The 19,377-nt window shown below is 39.6% G+C and overlaps 1 protein-coding gene across 1 annotated transcript in view; it reads left to right on the forward strand.

Annotated features, from left to right (window-relative positions):
- Window positions 1-281: 281 nt before the first annotated feature.
- Window positions 282-19,377, forward strand: part of SACS (sacsin molecular chaperone) — a 78,397-nt gene continuing 59,301 nt past the window's right edge. Inside the window, exons 1-2 of the mRNA XM_057533206.1 lie at window positions 282-402; window positions 16,899-17,423. Coding sequence (XP_057389189.1) covers window positions 17,404-17,423 — 20 coding nt within the window. The 5' untranslated portion in view covers window positions 282-402; window positions 16,899-17,403. The remainder of the gene's footprint in view (window positions 403-16,898; window positions 17,424-19,377) is intronic.

A 19,377-nucleotide genomic window follows, 5' to 3' on the forward strand; every position in this document is an offset into this window, starting at 1 on the left:
TGTTTTCCATGGGGAAAATGCAACCCACAACCGACGTGCCCAAGGTCACACAGCCTTAGGTCTACCAGTGTCCAAGAGAGATGATCTCCTGGTAGCCATGCCTTCCTCCTAAGTGCAACTCTGTAATTTGAACAAGAGAGATCATGCACTTACTGTCCTCTGTACCACCCGTTGGAGCGACCAAGCCGCATTTTGCAGCATTATTGAAACCGAAGGTTGGTGATGGTCCTGTCTCTTTAAAAAGAAAAAAAAAAAGGCGCGCGGGGTGTGGGCGGGTAGCTGCTGACTGCGGCACGGCGTCCACTGGCCTGGACCAGTGCGGCTGCGGTGGCAGTCACGCTGGAACCTGCTGATGGGACACAAGGACCACAAAGGCCGGGGACGCGATGCTGGCAGCCACCGGTGAGTATGCGAGGGGCCGGCCGGATGTCACGGGAGCGGGCCGGGGCCCCCGGGAATGCGGGCTCCACGGGGGATGGGTCACCAGGTCCTCTGAGAGCCGGGCCCTGCGGTCGCCTTGGGAAACGGCCTTGTGAGAGGACAGAGACGCTTCTTTAAAGCTCCGTGCTGCTGTAAGGTAGGGGTTCTTTTGGCGATTCCCACTTTGGGCCGCAGCCTGCGGTTTGCGGGGGAGGCGCCGGCTGCAGCCTTGCTAGAGAGATGCCCGCGGCCGAGATGCTCAGAGCTCCCGGCTTTGTCATTTTAATTCCCACCCCGGGCTGTGGGTTTGCTCACAAAGGGTCTATTGCTGTAATGCAGAGTGTGGAGCGCAGAGTGCTATTGAATAATAAAGCGGGGTTCCCCAAGTGCCTTCTGGTCTAATTTATAGTAATGGTCCTCCTTGAAACAGCATGCTCGTAAATGATGTCACTTATTGCAGTTATCTTAAGTAGTAATATCTGAAAATCCTGCTTTTAGTTGAAAACATTTTACTTAGTTATTAAATTTTATTTTAATAAGTGATCATTAAATTCTTAGAGTATCCCAGCTTTAACAGTAGCAACGAAAATCTCTCACTCTTTTTCTTAAAACAAGGTTGATACCTCGGTGAAGAGTGTTGGGTTTGCTTCTAACATGTCGATAGCTTGGGCTTTAATTTTTGTGTAAGTTTTGTTCTCTCTGTGTGAGGAAAGCCTGTTCATTTAAGTAAAAGGCAGAATGCAGGCCAAGCCCATACGCTCCCGGAGCTGAGGGGAGCTGCCCTGAAGTTATACCGAGGGGAGCTCTTACCTTTCCTCCACTGCAGATAAGCGATTGACACTTAATCCCATTTTATTTGTCACTTGAAAAGCAAATCTCTCACATTGTTTTCGGAAGTTATTCCTTGACAACCAGACACATATTAGGTTAATGCATGGTTATCATAACCCAGTGGTTTTACTTATGACTAACCAGCTGTCTTTCCCTAATCTTGCTGCAGTCTTCTTCACATCATGGACAAATGATACCCAGTTCCTTTTCCTCCTTCCTCTGTGGCCATCCCTTCATCCTTTCTTTACCTTCCTGGCTTTTCAGCTGGCCAATTGCCTCCTTTTCTATGGAGGTCAAGACTCCTTCGGTCTCCCTTTCAAACAAACCATATTCCCATATTTTCCTTGTTCCTGGCTTGGTTTGTAAGATCTTTTCCATGATTAATATGGTGTTTTCTATTCTTCACATAATAGGAAGGAAAACCTGATTGACAGCCTTATTTTAAGACTTTTGGCTTACATCAGCAGCATCTTGTGTATTGCTGCTTGACACTGGATTTGCTCTCAGAAGCCTTGGGTTCAGATCTCAGCTCTGCAGCCCCTGAAAATCCACTCAACTTCTGCGAGCCTCAGTTCCTTCCTGTGTCAGAGATGATGGCAGTTGTTCACACAGTTTTCTAGGGTTGAAATGATCCAGTGCATCTGAAGGCACCGAGCACAGTACTTGGCACAAAGGTAGCTACTTCGCGGGTGTTTTGTCATTTTCTCATTCAATCCACCCATCTGTGGGGAAGCAGGCTAAAGAGGTTTCTCAAACATTCTTGTAAATCTAGTGATTTGAATTGTCTTTGGGCACAATGAAATGTGGATTATTTTTCCTCTTTTAAGGGCCCTGGTCTTCTTTCCTTCTACTGATTCACTGTGACTGCTGACATCCCAGAGCCAGGTAGATGGAAGAAATAGAAAGCATTACGATAGGAGAAAGAAAAGGCATTTTGCTTATGTCATTAGGTGAATGATTCCTTAATGAATAGGTACATAGGAGCCAAAAAAAGTGTTGTCAAAATTTTAAATTATCTTTTTTTAAGACTAGACATTAATAAACCCCCTTGATAAAAATGGCAATGAAGAGTCCTTGTTGACTAAATAATCATCCTAAGATGGAATTCAGGTTTTCACAATTATTTCCAACAGAACAATGCAAGCTGATGACAACATAACTGACTTTCAATTATAATACAATTTCAATTACGATTAACATACTTTCAAGATTTTCCTTCCCAAGTGGAGAGCCTAGGTAAAGTAACAAAAAATTTATTCATTAAGCAAAGAAGAAAATCCTTCATTTTTTTTTTTTAATAAATTTATTTATTTATTGTTATTTTTAGCTGCACTGGATCTTCGTTGCTGCACACGGGCTTTCTCTAGTTGCGTCGAGCAGGGGCTACTGTTCGTAGTGGTGCGCAGGCTTCTTTCTCATTGCGGTGGCTTCTCTTGTGTGGAGCACTGGCTCTAGGCACGTGGGCTTCAGTAGTTGCAGCACGCAGGCTCAGTAGTTGTGGCGCACAGGCTTAGTTGCTCCGTGGCATGTGGGATCTTCCCGGACCAGGGCTCGAACCCGTGTCCCCTGCACTGGCAGGCGGATTCTTAACCACTGCGCCACCAGGGAAGCCCAATCCTTCATTTTTTGACAAGCAAAAATAAGTAAAGCATAAATTGCTGTTCACACTGGATAAGACCATGTTTAACAGTAAGAATGTACATAGTGTTATACAGGGATTGGGTTCTCGGTAATTCTATGTTTGTTGTTTTACTATTTATGCTTATTATTATGTTTTGTTGTTAATTCTTTAATAAATTTTTATTTTAAAAAATTAAAAAAAGAGAGGTTTCTTATACCATTTCACTAAAGGTATGAATTTTTTTTTTATTTAAAAATTTATTTATTTATTTATTTATGGCTGTGTTGGGTCTTCGTTTCTGTGCGAGGGCTTATCTCTAGTTGCGGCAAGTGGGGGCCACTTCATCGCGGTGCGTGGGCCTCTCACTGTCGCGGCCTCTCTTGTTGCGGAGCACACGCTCCAGTCGTGCAGGCTCAGTAGTTGTGGCTCACGGGCCCAATTGCTCCACGGCATGTGGGATCCTCCCAGACCAGGGCTCGAACCCGTGTCCCCTGCATTGGCAGGCAGACTCTCAACCACTGCACCACCAGGGAAACCCCTAAAGGTATGAATTTTGAAATGATCTTTTGACCAAGTGCTTCTTAATCAGCTCTAAGTACAAAAAATATATTCAGCACTTGCTAAGGATCTCTTATAAAAGTGATGCTGATATTTCCATGTTGCCGCAGGCATGTTCTACTGGAAGAGGAAAGGCCAATTTCCTTTTTCTGGCTCCCATCGAATCCTGTATGATGGCAGAATTGAGGATGATTGACTGTCCGGCCATGAGTCCAAGTGAGCGGTGCAAAAGGGCGCTGATTTGAAATTGGAACTGTTCCCGTGGCAGTTCTGATCTTGGACAACCTGGGTGGCAACTTGCTTTTCATATTGCCAACCCCGTTACTGTTTTAGTTTCTATTTTGCGTGCCTTTCTCCTGGCCACCTTTGCTTTCCTTAAACTCTGCGCTTAGCACATAGTGTCAGATTTAAGTCGAGGATGACGCCATTGTGCCAGGAGACATAAGAAGCTGGAAGAAACACTGGCCTGGGAATCAGAGGCGTGGCTCTGCCTTGGCTGTGGCTTCTCTTTGCGCTAATGGGAAAGTCTGTTAACCTCCGCTCTGAGATAAGAGGTATGGTGTAGGCAGTCTTCAAATGTCCTTCAAGGCCTGGTATACTCCAGTTTATCACAATTATTGATCAAATAGCACGCTTTCACGTATGTTGTCTCTCTTCACTTTCACAACAGCCTTGTGAAACAGGCAGCCCATTTTGCAGATTATAGAATGTAAAATTAAAAGAGTGGGGCCCTGACCATTTCTTATTTGTAGAAAGAGGGGGTTGACTGGGCGGTATCTAAATTCGCTTTTGTTGCTGGACATCAGTGAGCGCTCAGATTGCCAACCCTGAGCGGTGACCCCTGCACCCGGTGTGCCCTCTCAGGGCACTAAGGGGTCGTGGCGATGTGAAGCCCAGGATGCCATGGGGCTTCTCGGTTTTGTAAGGGGAAATCTGTGGTCCACTTACAGCAACATGCCATCCAGACAAGCATTCGTTTTCAATATTCTGCTCTGGATGAGACCACGAGTCTATCCTCTAGTCAAAAAAATACGGGCTCTGCAGTTCACATATCCTTTTCACGTGTTCTGAAACGACAACATTCTAAAATAAGTCAAAGCTGCCTGAATATTTTTATGGGTGATCATTTAAACTTCATAGATCTTATTTCATTAAAGTACTAAGTGCTAGAGAGGAGTTTGTATTTGAATTTTTGGGGCATCTGGAATTTGTGCACTATTTCACCATATTAATAGAGGTTTAGTCTTTCTCCTTGTTTTTTTTTTTTTTTTAATAAAAACATTTAGGAGATGTGGGGATGTATGTATGTGTTAGTTTCTGCTGTACAGCAAAGTGAATCATATACATGTATCCCCTCTTTTTTAGTTTTCCTTCCCATTTAGGTCACCACAGAGCACTGACGAGTTCCCTGTGCTATGCAGTAGGTCCTCATTAGTTATCTATTTTATACATAGTAGTGTATATAAGTCAATCCCAATCTCCCAATTCATCCCACCCCTCTCCTTGTTTTTAATGCAATGATACATTTAACCATTAAAAAAAGTCCTAATAGGGTTACCAGATAAATTACAGACACTATTGCATAAGATAAACATAACCTAAAAAAATTATTTGTTATTCGTTTGAAATTCAAACTTAACTGGGCATATTTTTATTTGCTAAGTCTGGCAACCTTATATGAACAGAATCTTAACTGATAAATTAAATAATGGTTACTTTGAGCGTAAAGATATTAATTTGTTAGGTTTTTAAACTTAAAATATAAATTATATCTAATCTTTATCAATTTTCCATAACATGCCAAACATTTCCCTGGGTTTATTTATTGATACTTTTGTTTATTAAATGTTTAAGTTCAATGATTATCCTAAGAAAATTCTGATCCTGAAGAACGCATTATGTACCACTCACCTTCATTTTCCCCAGAGGCCCGGCTAATGACTGAAAAAAAAATACCTGAGACTTTAAATACATTTATTAGGAGTCAGGTAAACGCGGTTTTGAAAATGGGCTCTACATCAGACTAGCTCTGATGCTTCATCTCTTGGAGCCTCAGTTTCTCCTTAACTGGGCCTGAGAATAGCTCAGTGACCCTCTCCCCTCCCCACCGCTGGGATCAGATGGCTGGTGAGCAAAGTCCCTGGCAGACTCCAGAGAAGCATTGGTTTTCAAGTGAATGAGTGAATGTTATTTTTCCCTTCAAGAAGCTAGATAATAATAATAGTAGTCAGATAATATCAAAGGAGATGTATGTCAATCATATCTATTTTTAATATAATATTTTTAAAAGCTTTATTGAGTTATCATTCACATACTATACAGTTCACCCATATGGCATATTATTTTTATGTAAAGTTTATCTTTGAAGATAACTGAGCTTTTAAAGGTAAACCTAAGACTCCACGGAGTTTATTCCAGTGGTAACCCTTCCAAACTCATGCCTCCAACAATTAGCTCTGCCCGTCGACGGACCAAAAGCTGAGGCTAGATCAACTCGATTCAAGATATGCTATGACAGTATATATGTCTTTTATTACCTGGAAATGGGCCAAAGTGACTAAACTATTCATTCTTTATTGAATACCTTTTTTATCCATAGCCCTGCATCTGACCGAGTAGGGGGGCAAAGTTGAGTAAGACATTCTTGAGGAACTTTTTGCAAAGTGGACGAGGAAGATTTGTACAACATAGAAGGGATTTGGGACAGTAAGGGAATAATTTATACATTTTTCTTATTAAATTTGAGATACAGTATTTTTTCTGCTGTACATTCTACTGGAAATCTTCAATTACACACACACACACACACACACACACACACACACACACACACCACTGATAAGTATCCCTTACCTTTAACTTCACTTCTGGGCTCTGTAAAGTGCATTTCTGTAAATCTTCCATTTCAGGGATGTTTACTTGAGGTCAAATAAGGCTATAGTGACCATGACCTTTTCTACAGTAGATTGTGCCCATACAGTTCTGTTATTAATGACAGCTGCAGTTCTTGCTTTGCCTTACATTTTGGTCTATCGATTTATAGGGTGAATTAATCTGACTTCTCTGTTTTGCAAAGATGTTATGTTCAAGTCTGTGCTGACTCATGTTTTGTGCTGACAGCAAGGAGAGCAAGACCGTTATTCTGAGGGTAATTCCAGTGGAGGCTTTCTGTGGGCCCGGAGTCTGTCTGTATTGGATCCTCATTTCTGTAACGTTAGGGACTTTCAAGGGTGAATTTTCAGCACGTCACAGAGGATTTAGCTGCCTGTGAATGCGTCTCATCAAACATGATGAAGAGTAATGTTGATTTTTAATTCCCAGCTTTAGAGGAATGTGTATCCTGTTGGCAGGAGATCGCTGAAGACAACTCTGGCTCTAGTCTTTGCTATAAATAGGTGAAAAGACTGCTTCTAGGGAAAGTGAAGCTTTCGTGACAGGTAGAGCTCAGGGGTCGATGTGAACTGTGAAGGGGGAGGGGCACCCTGGACGTCCCTGCTTCCTTAAAACAGGGCCCTCGGGCACAATGGCCATGAGTTAAGCCCTGGGTATCCGGCCAGTTTCCATTTCAAGTAGAGCAACTCAAAGAAATATTCACCCCAGTGAGTAAGTGGAACAAGCGTGTTTCTTTCCTGCTCCTTAAATGAAATCATATATGGTGTCAAATCCGACTGCTCTGAGGAAAGGCCAGGTTGCCACAGTAGGGTGTTTTTGCTGGGAAGGTGACGAAATCACTGGAGGGACACACTGTGCTTGTATTAGCCGTGGGCAGTGGCTTCAGGACTCAAAGCCGAACGCGGGGATTTCACAGCTGGCCAGGGTGGGCGGCCAGGCCTGTTCCCTCATAGCCATCATAGGGCACTGACTGTTTAGCCCCTGATGCGTGAGAGAAGGGCAGGGATCACTGGGCGAGAAGAGCATGAACATTTCCTGGCCCTTTGTGGGTGAGAGGATAGGCCATGAGCAAAAAGACTGGCATCCCGTATTTGCAGGACCGGCCTGCCATCCATTAAGTACTTTTAGACACCGTTCAGGCTGGTGTTTATGATGACTCTGTGTGTAGATGGGGCAAGCTGTCCTGTGTCACAGTGAGGAAGGCTGGGCACGGAGAGGTTATGTGACTCCCGGGTCATGGCCTCGATTGAATTACTCTACCCCAAAGTGATATGATGGGAGCAGCTTCCTTCCCCTTTTGGGAACCAAAGGGCAGAGAAGGAAATAATATTTGAGTGTCTTTATTGTGTTAGGTACTCAATAGCGGGATTAAGGTAAGAGGTGGAGTAAAGACCTTAGTTTAAGTCCCAGCACAAGATGGTGCTTGACTTTTCTGGACACCAGTTTCCTTATCTGTCAAATGGAATTAATAATTTCCCACCAAATCACGAGGCTGTTATGAGGCTGAAATAAGATAATATCTATGAAATCACTTTAACAAATTAAAGATACCATACCTCTACAAGATAACCTTACCATACTGCATTACAGTTTTACTATCAATAGCAATGCAACTGGGTACAAAATTTAGGATATACTAATTTTCTTGCCTGTGTTAATGAAATATGTAAACACAGAATTATCATGAAAGCAGTAAAAAGTAAAAAAAAGACCCAGTTTTATCATATCTTGATTAATTTGATTGTCTTGTTGAGGAATTGTCAATTTATCAGTATGCATAGTTTGAATGTTCACATTTCTCATTTTTTTAAATTGCATCAGACTGCTGTTCAATCATATTAGATGCTATAAAAAGGCTACTAGCTTTTATCTTCCATGCATTGTTATTGTAAAGGATTTATAAAAGTAAATGTGTGATACACTGAAGCACTCAAAAATGGATGCATTATCAGATGAAGATTTATACACAAGAGAAGCATTAAACACATAAGTATAAAAATCTATATAGTGGTAGTCATATAATCAGTAAGGAACAAAATATTTCTGTAGTTTAATACAATAAAAATGAAATAGAACTAAATATATGCTTAATTATAGGCAGAGATGTGTTCATATATCTGCATATGTAGAATGGCCACAGCACACCAAGAAATGGATGTTTGTTGAACTGAATAAACGTGTGTGAAAGCATGTCCTGAGAATCAAGAAAGACATTTTAATATTTCTTTGTCTACATATTTTGATCTTGAATTAGTACAAAGTAATCATGAGAATAAGTAAAACAATATATAATAAAGGCTTGTTTATTATAAATATAATAAACAATATATAATAAATAAAACAATATATATAACAATATATAATCATGAGAATAAGTAAAACAATATATAATAAAGGTTATTATATATATAATAAACAATATATAATTATTTGTGAATGTTGATGAGCTCCACACATTTCAATATTATTATATGAAAGCAGCCTGGTTTATTGTTGAAATCCCTTACCTGGGGGTCAAGAGGTCTGCTGGGGCTCTGTCACTTCCGGCTGCCCTAGGAGGCTCTGTGATGGTGTGCACGACCTCGCTCCCTCACACTCCACCGGCAGAGCTAACATCTCTGTAAACAAACACCGACAGGTCCTGAGAACTTCTGTCATCTTGTCCCCTTCTCTGTGCCTGTAGGGTGTGGGCACATCCTCTAACCTCTTATAGCTTTGGACTCTTAACCTGTAAAATGAGGAAGCTATCTGGTCTACCTCTTTTATAACGTTGTCTTGAGGATCACATGAAACAATGCATGTAATTGTAAAGGACTACACATAGGTAAGGTACTGCTGGGGAAGAAGAAATTTTCCTCTTCCCTTCTAAGTTCTGCTGGCAGGTCTAAGGATGAAATTGACATGAGACAGATTAAGATGAGAAAATCAGACAAAATTTTATTAACGTGTCTACATGGAGAGACCCAGGAACTGAGTCACTCGCCGAAGTGGCCGAAGCCCTCACCTTAAATACCATCCTCAGCTAAAGACATGAGAGGAGGTTGGGAATAGGGGTTTGGGACTTGAAAGTGGAGGAAGGCAATTGACATGAAGATGGAAAAGCAGAAGTTTGGTGAACAACCGTTTGCTGGGCCAGGCAGAGACAATGGGACACAGAGAGGAATGGTAACAGACTGAGTGCATAATACAGTTATGTATGTTGATGTTCCCTTCCTGGAACACGTGCTCTGTGTTCTTTTAGGCAGTTTGTGGGAAGGTCAGAGGTTGTACCTGAGTCTTTGGGGCCTTAAACATAATCAACCTAAGTTTTTAAAAAATTTATTGAAGTATAGTCGATTTACAATGTTGGGTTAATTTCTGCGACACAGCAAAGTGATTCAGTTATACATATACATATATATTCTTTTCCCTTATGGTTTATCCCAGGATATTAAATATAGTTCCCTGTGCTCTACAGTAGCACCTTGTTGTTTATCCATCCTATATATACTAGTTTGCATCTGCTGACCCCAAACTCCAGATCCATCCCTCTGGCACCACCCCTCCCCCTTGGCAACCACAAGTCTGTTCTCTATGTCTGTGAGTCTGTTACATAAATAAGTTCATTTGTGTCATATTTTAGATTCCACATATAAGTGATATCATGTGGTATTTGTCTTTCTCTTTCTGACTTACTTCACTTAGTATGATAAATGGCAAATTTTGCTCCCCTACAGTGCTATTATTTAAATACCACATGCAGAATTTCATACTAATGAAGAAGGATTTGTTGGGACCAAGTGGATCTTGGGAACCCCAAAGAATACGTTGAATGCTTGGGGAATAAGTTCTCAGGGAGGTTTCACAAGGGGCTGGACGCCTGCCCTGATAACAGAGAGGTATTTAGGGAAGGAGTGGGTGCTACTCAAGTAGGCACCAAAAAATGAAGCCATGCTGTGAGGGGAGATCCTGTCTGCAAATCCCTTTTCTCTCCTTGCCTCCCCTCCCTTCCTTTCCTCTTCTTTTACAATCTTATTACGTAGACTCTGTTACTCCATCCTTACCTCATTCTTAATGAACAGCTATTATGATAATAAATGAAAGATATTGAAGATACTACTTCAAACAGAGCTGTCATTATATACTCTTCATCATGTTATAAACACTTTCAACATTATCCTATGTAGAAGACACAATATAGTACACATTTAAATTTTATCATTTTAAAACGGAAATGCTATGCATAGGAAAGAGTATATATAAATTGGAGTCTTTGGCCCACTTTTCTTTGAGGTTGTATCTTTTTTTACTTTCAAGTTTTTTTTTTTTTTTTTTTGATTGTCCGTGTGACAAATATGTTCTCCTGATTTATGTAGCTTGCTTTAGGTGAACAGAAGTTCTAAATTTTTTTTTTTTTTTAAATTATTTATTTATTTATTTATTTATGGCTGTGTTGGGTCTTCGTTTCTGTGTGAGGGCTTTCTCTAGTTGTGGCAAGCGGGGGCCACTCTTCATTGCGGTGCGCGGGCCTCTCACTATCGCGGCCTCTCTTGTGTGGAGCACAGGCTCCAGACGCGCAGGCTCAGTAGTTGTGGCTCACGGGCCTAGTTGCTCCGCGGCATGTGGGATCTTCCCAGACCAGGGCACGAACCCGTGTCCCCTGCATTGGCAGGCAGATTCTCAACCACTGCGCCACCAGGGAAGCCCCCCAGAAGTTCTAAATTTTAATGTGGTTTGAATGTAGCCATCTTTTCTTCTACAGTTAGTGCTCTCTATTTGTTGTTTAAGGAGCTCTTCTCTACCCTGAGGTCATAAAGATATTGGGTTATATTTCTTTCCAGAAACTTTAATGGTTCATTTTCTCACTTATGCCCTTAATCATCTGGAATTAATACTTGTATGCAGTGCGAGGTACAGATACATTTATGTTTCCAGGTGGATGAGCACTTGTCCGGGTAACATTTTTTGAATGGTCCAGCTTTCCCCACTGAACTGACAAACACCTCTGTCATGTATCAAGTTTCTATTAATGCATGGATCTGTTTCTAAGCTTTCTGCTCTTTGATTGTTTCTGTGTGAATGCCATACCAACTTAGTTATTATAGTTTTATATTACAGTTTGCTATTTAGTAAAGCAAGTCTTTCCCCTCATGCTTCTGAAGGAGTGTCTTTCTTTATTCTTATCCCCTTGTTCTTCCATAAAACTTTTAGAATTTCAAGTTTCATTTTAAAAGGTTGTTGGGATTTTTTTTTTTTAAACATCTTTATTGGAGTGTAATTGCTTTACATTGTTGTGTTAGTTGCTGCTGTACAACAAAGTGAATCAGCTGTATGTACACATATATCCCCATTTCCCCTCCCTCTTGCGTCTCCCTTCCACCCTCCCTATCCCACCCCTCTAGGTGGTCACAAAGCTCCGAGCTGATCTCCCTGTGCTATGTGGCTGCTTCCCACTAGCTAGCTATCTTACATTTGGTAGTGTATATAAGTCCATGCCACTCTCTCACTTCGTCCCAGCTTACCCTTCCCCCTCCCCGTGTCCTCAAGTCCATTCTCTACGTCTGCGTGGATGGACCTAGAGTCTGTCATACAGAGTGAAGTAAGTCAGAAAGAGAAAAACAAATACCGTATGCTAACACATAGATATGGAATCTAAAAAAAAAAAAAAGGTTGTTGTGATTTTGACTGGAATTCCTTTGAATTAAAAGATCAATCTGAGGAGAGCGGACATTTCAGTGATATTGGGCCTTCCTGCCCATCATATATATCTCTCCATTTTTAAAAGGGTGTCTTTTGTTCAAGTTTATAGATTTTCTATCTAAAATTTTTTTTTTTAATTATTTTAGTTTTGGCTGTGTTGGGTCTTCGCTTCTGTGCGAGGGCTTTCTCTAGTTGTGGCAAGTGGGGGCCACTCTTCATCGCGGTGCGCGGGCCTCTCACTATCGCGGCCTCTTGTTGCGGAGCACAGGCTCCAGACGCGCAGGCTCAGCAGTTGTGGCTCACGGGCCCAGTCGCTCCGCGGCATGTGGGATCTTCCCAGACCAGGGCTCGAACCTGTGTCCCCTGCATTGGCAGGCGGATTCTCAACCACTGCGCCACCAGGGAAGCCCCTATCTAAAATTTTTATACAAGTTCTTTTGTTATAATTATGCCAAGGTAACTTATTTTTTCTTGCTATTATAAATGGTTGTCTTAAAAACTTCCTTTTTTAAAAAAACTTTTGCTGGTGTGTAGAAGCGCAATTGAACTCTATCAGTTCAATTACTTTATCAGAACTAATCAACTTTATCAGAACTAATCTTGATAAACTCTATCATTAATTCTGTTAATTTGTCTGAAATTCTTTTCAACTGTCCCATCTGTGAATGGTGATGGTTTTGTCCCCTCTTCCTCCCCACTCCTCCTGCCCCTCTCATTTTTTTTTTTTTTTTCCTGTCTTTTCCTGGCAGTGCCTGCAGTGAAATGTTTACTAGAAATGGAGATAGCCCAGTGTGAGGTTTGCCCATTAAGGAAGTTCCCATCTACTTCCTATTTACTAAAAGTTTTTTGTTTTCTTTCCTTTTTTTGAGAGGGGGGTTCATTAATGGATATTGAATTTTATCCTCTAAGTCCAATAAATTTGGTCATAAAGTATTATCTTTACTATACTACACATGCTCCATTCAACTTCCTAATACGTATTTGGAATTTTTGCATCTATGTTCGTGAGTAAGATTGGCCAGTAATTTTCCTTTTTCAGACTGTCCCAGTCTGGTTTAGATAATTAGATTTGGGAATATTATCAGTCTCATGACGTTATTTGGGCATATTGTCTGTTTTTATGTTCTCTGGTAGAATCTGTAGCTTTTAGAGTTGTTTGTTTATTGAATATTTGGTACATCTTACCAGTAAAGCCATCTAACCTAATGTTTTCCCCAAGGGGAGATTTTAAATATCAGTGATTGAAACTATTTAATATAGTATTGACTTATTTCTTGAATTAGTTTGGTACTTTATATTTTTCCAAGGATTTGTCCATTTTCAAAATTTGAAAACGCATTACCTTAAAGTTTTTTATTTAGGGAATTCCCTGGTGGTCCTTTGGTTAGGACTTGGCACTTTCACTGCCAGGGCCGGGGTTCAATCCCTGGTCGGGGAAGTAAGATCCCACAAGCCACACAGCACGGCCAAAAACAAAGTTTTTTTTAAAAAAATAATATTCTCTTATCTTTTTAATTTCTGATGCATTCCAACATTTTTTTTTCTTCTTTGCTTTTATCTTGATCAGTCTTGCCACAAGTTGGCCAATATTATTAGTCTTTTTAAAGAACTAACTTTTCCATTGTATCTTTGTTTTCTATTTCATTAATTCTACTCTTATCTACTCTCAACTTTATTTTCTTTGAGTTTATCCCCATTACCTTTTTTTCGAAGTTCTTGAAATGGATACTTAATCTTTAGCCTTTCTTCTTTCTGAATAAAATCATTGAAGGCAATGAATGCCCCATAAATTTACTAATCCCCATTTATAATGAGGAAAGAGCAAGTCAAAGACTCAGTGTTTTTCATGGACACTTGTGTTTTCAACCAGAATTTAATAAGATTCCTTTTGTATTCCTTTTGTTTATTTTTAGAGTTGCCTTCTATTTGTGGAACGTGGTACTGGGTTTCCTTTTATAATACATTTATTTAAGTAGAGAGTCATTTAAAGAAAAAAAAATTAAGTAAATAATCAAACAGGTGGTACACAATAGGCCAAAGATCCTCAAAGTGGTATGTTGCATCTCAAATATGAGAAACATTATGAAATGACTATAATTTTGGACTATTGTTTGGGAAACTGATGTTCCAGTCAACACACTGCCTTCTCTCATCCACATGCATGGTCATTGGCATATAGTTATTCAACCGCAGACGGTGAGTTCTGCGCAATTAGAAAATAAGACAGGTTCTGGGGAGATGCACACACACAAACAATCCAGTGTCTAAAAAAGGAAGATATTCATAATAGAAGTGATATTACAATTGAAGATTGGATTACTAGCGAGAGGTCATGAGCTGTTAGGACACGGTGATCCTTGGGACCCAGCACAGGTTCATGAAGCGCACATCTATATAATGCATTTCTCCCTTTGACAAGATTATTAGACTGGCAGCTCAGTAGTGGTCAAGGAGAAAGACTGTATCTTGGCTTTAGTAATACGCTGGGCAAAGTCACTGTATCGTGCTAGAAATGATGGCAATAAATGTGTTTGATGTACGTTCATTAGGGCGCAGAGTTATTTAGGAAAAACAATCCAAAGATTGTTTTTTTGTAATGAATGTATCATTGTCCATTCAGAGGAAAGTTATAATAATATGCCACAGGGCTCTTTGCTGTTTAGCAAGTTTGTCAAGCGTGCCAGGTGATATAAAGTTAATTAATATCCCAGATGACAGAATACATATTTTAAAAGGTATCCAGAAGCTGGAATTAGAGATGGAAACTCATGCATTGGGGCTGGTGGGCATGGACGTGCAGTGTTCCACTAAGATCGATACTCCTATTTCCTGCTGATGTTCCTAGGGTGGCAGAACTTCCTGCGCAGATAACCCACGCAGGCTGCAGGCAAAGCCTTGAAAGTCTTCTTGCTCCAAGGATAGCCAATTCCAGATTTCCCTCAGAGGCTCATGTTTTGCCGTAAACATTCATGTATGTTCATGCCTGCATCTGTTCAACAATACACGCATATTTTATGGTTTTCCTTAAAAGGATATTTTCACTGACAAAACTTTTTTTTTGTATTTAAAAGACATATTTGGTACTCAGCCATGAAAAGGAAAGAAATTGGGTCATTTGTAGAGATGTGGATGGACCTAGAGACTGTCATACAGAGTGAAGTAAGTCAGAGAGAGAAAAACAAATATCGTATGTTAACACATATATGTGGAATCTAGAAAAATGGTACAGATGATCTTATTTGCAAAACAGAAATAGAGACACAGACATAGAGAACAAATGTATGGACACCAAGGGGGGAAGGGGGGGATGACTTGGGAGATGGGGATTGACATATATACACTATTGATACTATGTATAAAATAGATGACTGATGAGAATCTACTGTATAGCACAGGGAACTCTACTCAATGCTCTGTGGTGACCTAAATGGGAAGGAAATCCAAAAAAGAGGGAACATATGTATACATATAGCTGATTCACTTTGCTGTACAGTAGAAACTAACACAACATTGTAAAGCAACTATACTCCAATAAAAATTAATTTAAAAAAAGGATATTTGGATTAATTCCTAGTCTCACAATTGTTGATGAGTTAAAAGTACATATACTTGTCTAGAATCATAGAATTTTAGAGGAGTTGATAACTTAGAACACATTCTAGTTCTCTCATTCTACAGATAAAGAAATCAATCCTGTTCTTCCACTTTATTATACATAATGTCTCTGAATCTGAGCATTTCAAATTGAAGAGTCCAATTTTTAAAATCCATTATCATGCCAAAGGCTTCCATTCTCTTGCTACTACAATTCCTTAGTTTAATTTTGATTCTTAAATTTTAATTTAAAATCTAGAATTATTCTAATTCTTGACAGGAGGCAGTCAAATTTTTTGATATATGATTTCCTATAAAAGAATGATAAGATTTTGGGTTGGTTTGTTTCCGTTAGTCTCACTCATGGTGCCTAGGAATATTTTTATTATAGCAAGTCACTAGGGAAGTGTTTGGGGAAGAATTTGCAGTGAGTTTTGAGTTTCTTCCCTGGGTTTTAATGAATCCAAGAATCTATAGTGTTCTAAATATAGCTTAGATTATTATCTCTACATTACTTTTGTCCAAGAGGAAGCATTGCTGGGTAGCAAAAACAGAGTAAGAAGTCAGGAACTGGTTTTCCCGTTTTCAGTCCCTCCCTTTCTAGTCGAGGACGCTGAAGCATAGCGACTCACCTTCCTGCTTTAACGCACTTCTGTCTCTATCAAAGAACCGCGATAATGTCTAAGAGGGCGCCTTGAAAATTATAAAGAATTTGTAACCATGATACTTGTAGGAGTGGGTAGAAAATTCAGTTTCATTCATCCCTCTGGCTTACCATGGTTTCAGTTTGTCATTTTTTTCTTCTGGTTTATTTCTTAAAATGTTAGACTGTTGCAGGCAACAATGATTATTAAGCATATGACTAGTAAAATTTCTTCTTCTTAAAAAGTAGATGTTTCATTTTCAAACATGAGCTATAATGTGTAAAGTCATAGGCTTGGATCTAGGGGTTCCTGAAAAAAGGCACATTGTGGGAAGCACATCTTCTACTTGGAAGAAGCCGGGGAACTAGAGGGATGAGGAGAAATGCGCAGGTAGTGAGAACATGAAACTAAATAAAGTGGACATGTCTTTATTTATAGAGGCGGCCTTGTGCGGTTACGATGTGTGTCTGCCGGTGGTGAGGGGAAGGCTAAGTGCCATGCTACTTGGCAGGGCTGTGGTGCAACCAGCAGTTTATAATTAGAAAGTCCCTGGAGCTCAGAACCATGGCAGTCTTCCACGAGGAACTGCATTGTCAGTGCCTTTACTTTGAGTACTTTCCCCTACCCCTTCCTTTACCCTTCCTTGATTTTTCTTTCAGGAGCCCAAAAGTGATGCCAAGATGCAGGTATCACAGGAGCAAGAAGAAAGGTGCTCGCCAAGGAGTACTGCACGTCTGCTGAGATAAGGGTGAGGAACACGGAGCCCGAGAACGTCTACATATCTTTCCCAACTCCTTCAAAAAGAAATACGGAAGATTCTCAGATGAAAATAGCTTATCTTTGCTTTGGGGAAAAGCCAAAACCCATTAGCTAATCAATACCATTTTACCTTAAGAACATCTGTGGGTTGTTGGATCAGAAGGCATAACCCAAGGAGGCAACACTTTGAGACTGGAGAGTCATACTTTAAGGAACACAAACACAAAACATAGCAACGCTTTCGGACATCAGATGATGAGTGGATGCTGAGGGGAAAACGGCCTTTTCACTGGCCAGGCGGAGCTGAACTGGAGTACACGCTTACAGGAAACACAAAGGAAAGACTTGGAAGAAAGAAAAATATTTTCATGGTTTTCCCAGACAGATATTCCAGGCCAAGTGATAATGGAGACCAAGGATAATAGGTAAATGAGTTAATGTTTTAAGTTACAACACTTTGCACTGTGATTTTAAGGCTTATTGGGTTTTCCCATGTGAAACATATGTTGGCAAAAACAAAGGAAAGCTCTTTAGAGGTAAAAGTGAATCAACCATAGATACACTGGCTCTAATGGGAATTGTGCAGATAACACTTCAAGCCGTGGTTGACAATCACTCCTTACATTTCTCTATACGGTTTTGGATTTTGTTTCCTTGTGTGGCTCTTACAATGGACAGTTGACTAGATGTATCCTATTTTCTCCTTTGTAAAATGTATATATTGGTGCCTTTCACTGGCCATATGATTATTTAGAAAATATTAAATAACAACTGTGAAGTACTTGGAGTTGTATCAAATAAGCTGAGAGAAGAGAGATAGAGAGCTCTCTGCTTTTCCTTTATAAACTATGACGATAAAAGATAACATTTGCTCCTTTCCTCAAATTTAGTTGCTATTTTATGAGAACCTATTTTATAAGCTTGAGGGTTTATGCAAAAATGTAGTATCGGTGTATATTTATAATTACCCCTTAAATTTCTCTGTGCTCTTCTTTTTTCTTAAGCATATAACAAAATACTCTTTCACTGGTTTTTGACGGCTGTATTCAAATAGCGTGTTCAGTAATTCAAAATTTAGGGCCACAGAGACCAGGTAGGGCTTCACATCTTGTAACCCAATGATGTCAATGAATAAAAAGATTTTTTAAATTTGGCTTTCCAAATTTGAAATATTGAAAAAACCCAATATTTGTTTTTTTTTTTCTTTACCTTTTGAAAATTTTTATTCATTAGACAGAGGAAGTAAGTGTAACTTTTTCAAAATAACTTAACCTCTTAACAAATCGGGATTCATTTTGTGACTGATTGTCATTCAAATGTGTGGTTCACACAGGTATAGAGACTACTTAATGGGTCTGACTTTTATTGACAAGTTGGAATATTTGATTATTTCTAATATTATAAGAAGTCACCTGAGATGGATTTTCTCACTATTTCTGATGCTAAATTGTTTAAGCTTGAAAGAAGAACCCTCATGTAGCATCATATGTGTTATATCACAGTATTTCTTTGGATTTTTTCTTTTTTTTACCTTCTAAACTGCTTCCATGTAGTGCTTTTCTCCATGTAGTTTTGAAAGTAGATGTTTTTTCAAATTAAAGGTGACCTCATTTACATTCAACTTATCAGTTGGCTGATTTGTTAGAAATAATTTCATTCATAAATTTATTTTAAATAGCAGTGATAACATAGACTCACTGATGCTGACACTAAGTATACATTTTCAACAATCAGGATTGATTTGAAGCATCTAACATATAGTGAAAAAAACCAACAGATTAGATGATCTTTGCAGTCACTAGGTGATAAAGTCTATTTACAGCTAGAACAAAGTGTAAATTAACTTTGAGAATATCTTTGCAGAGATTTACATCCTATAGGCTTTGGGTACTTTCGAATTTCCGCAGAACTTATAATTTACTTAAAGTGAAAATGTCAGTGACTGGTTACAGCAACATTTATGAATACACAGAGCAGAGTATATGGGTTGATAATCAAAGCATCAACCTATAAACACACTTTTATTAAGACACTTAAAACCTGTCTTATTAAGACCATTACTATGTAAAACTTGATTGTCTGGTCTTTTTGTCCCTGGGGCAAGATAATAAGTTTTAAAGCTAAAAAGGATCCGGGGTGGGCTTGATCTCTGGAGCACTGTATCCCGAGTTCTCAGGGGCATGTGTGGGCCGTGGACCTTGCTCTGAGCCACTGAATTAACACACAGAGCTTTCCCAGGGAACTGGCTTTAGGCAAGTATTTGGGGAAAAGAAGTTAGATTATCTGTGTGATAAGCAATATAAAATGTTACGCTAAGATAAAAGCAGATATATTATTGACTATACCATCTGAACATTAAACTAAAAATTGAGTTAGTCT

The sequence above is a fragment of the Balaenoptera acutorostrata genome, chromosome 18, assembly GCF_949987535.1.
Source record: "Balaenoptera acutorostrata chromosome 18, mBalAcu1.1, whole genome shotgun sequence".
Taxonomy (NCBI): domain Eukaryota; kingdom Metazoa; phylum Chordata; class Mammalia; order Artiodactyla; family Balaenopteridae; genus Balaenoptera; species Balaenoptera acutorostrata.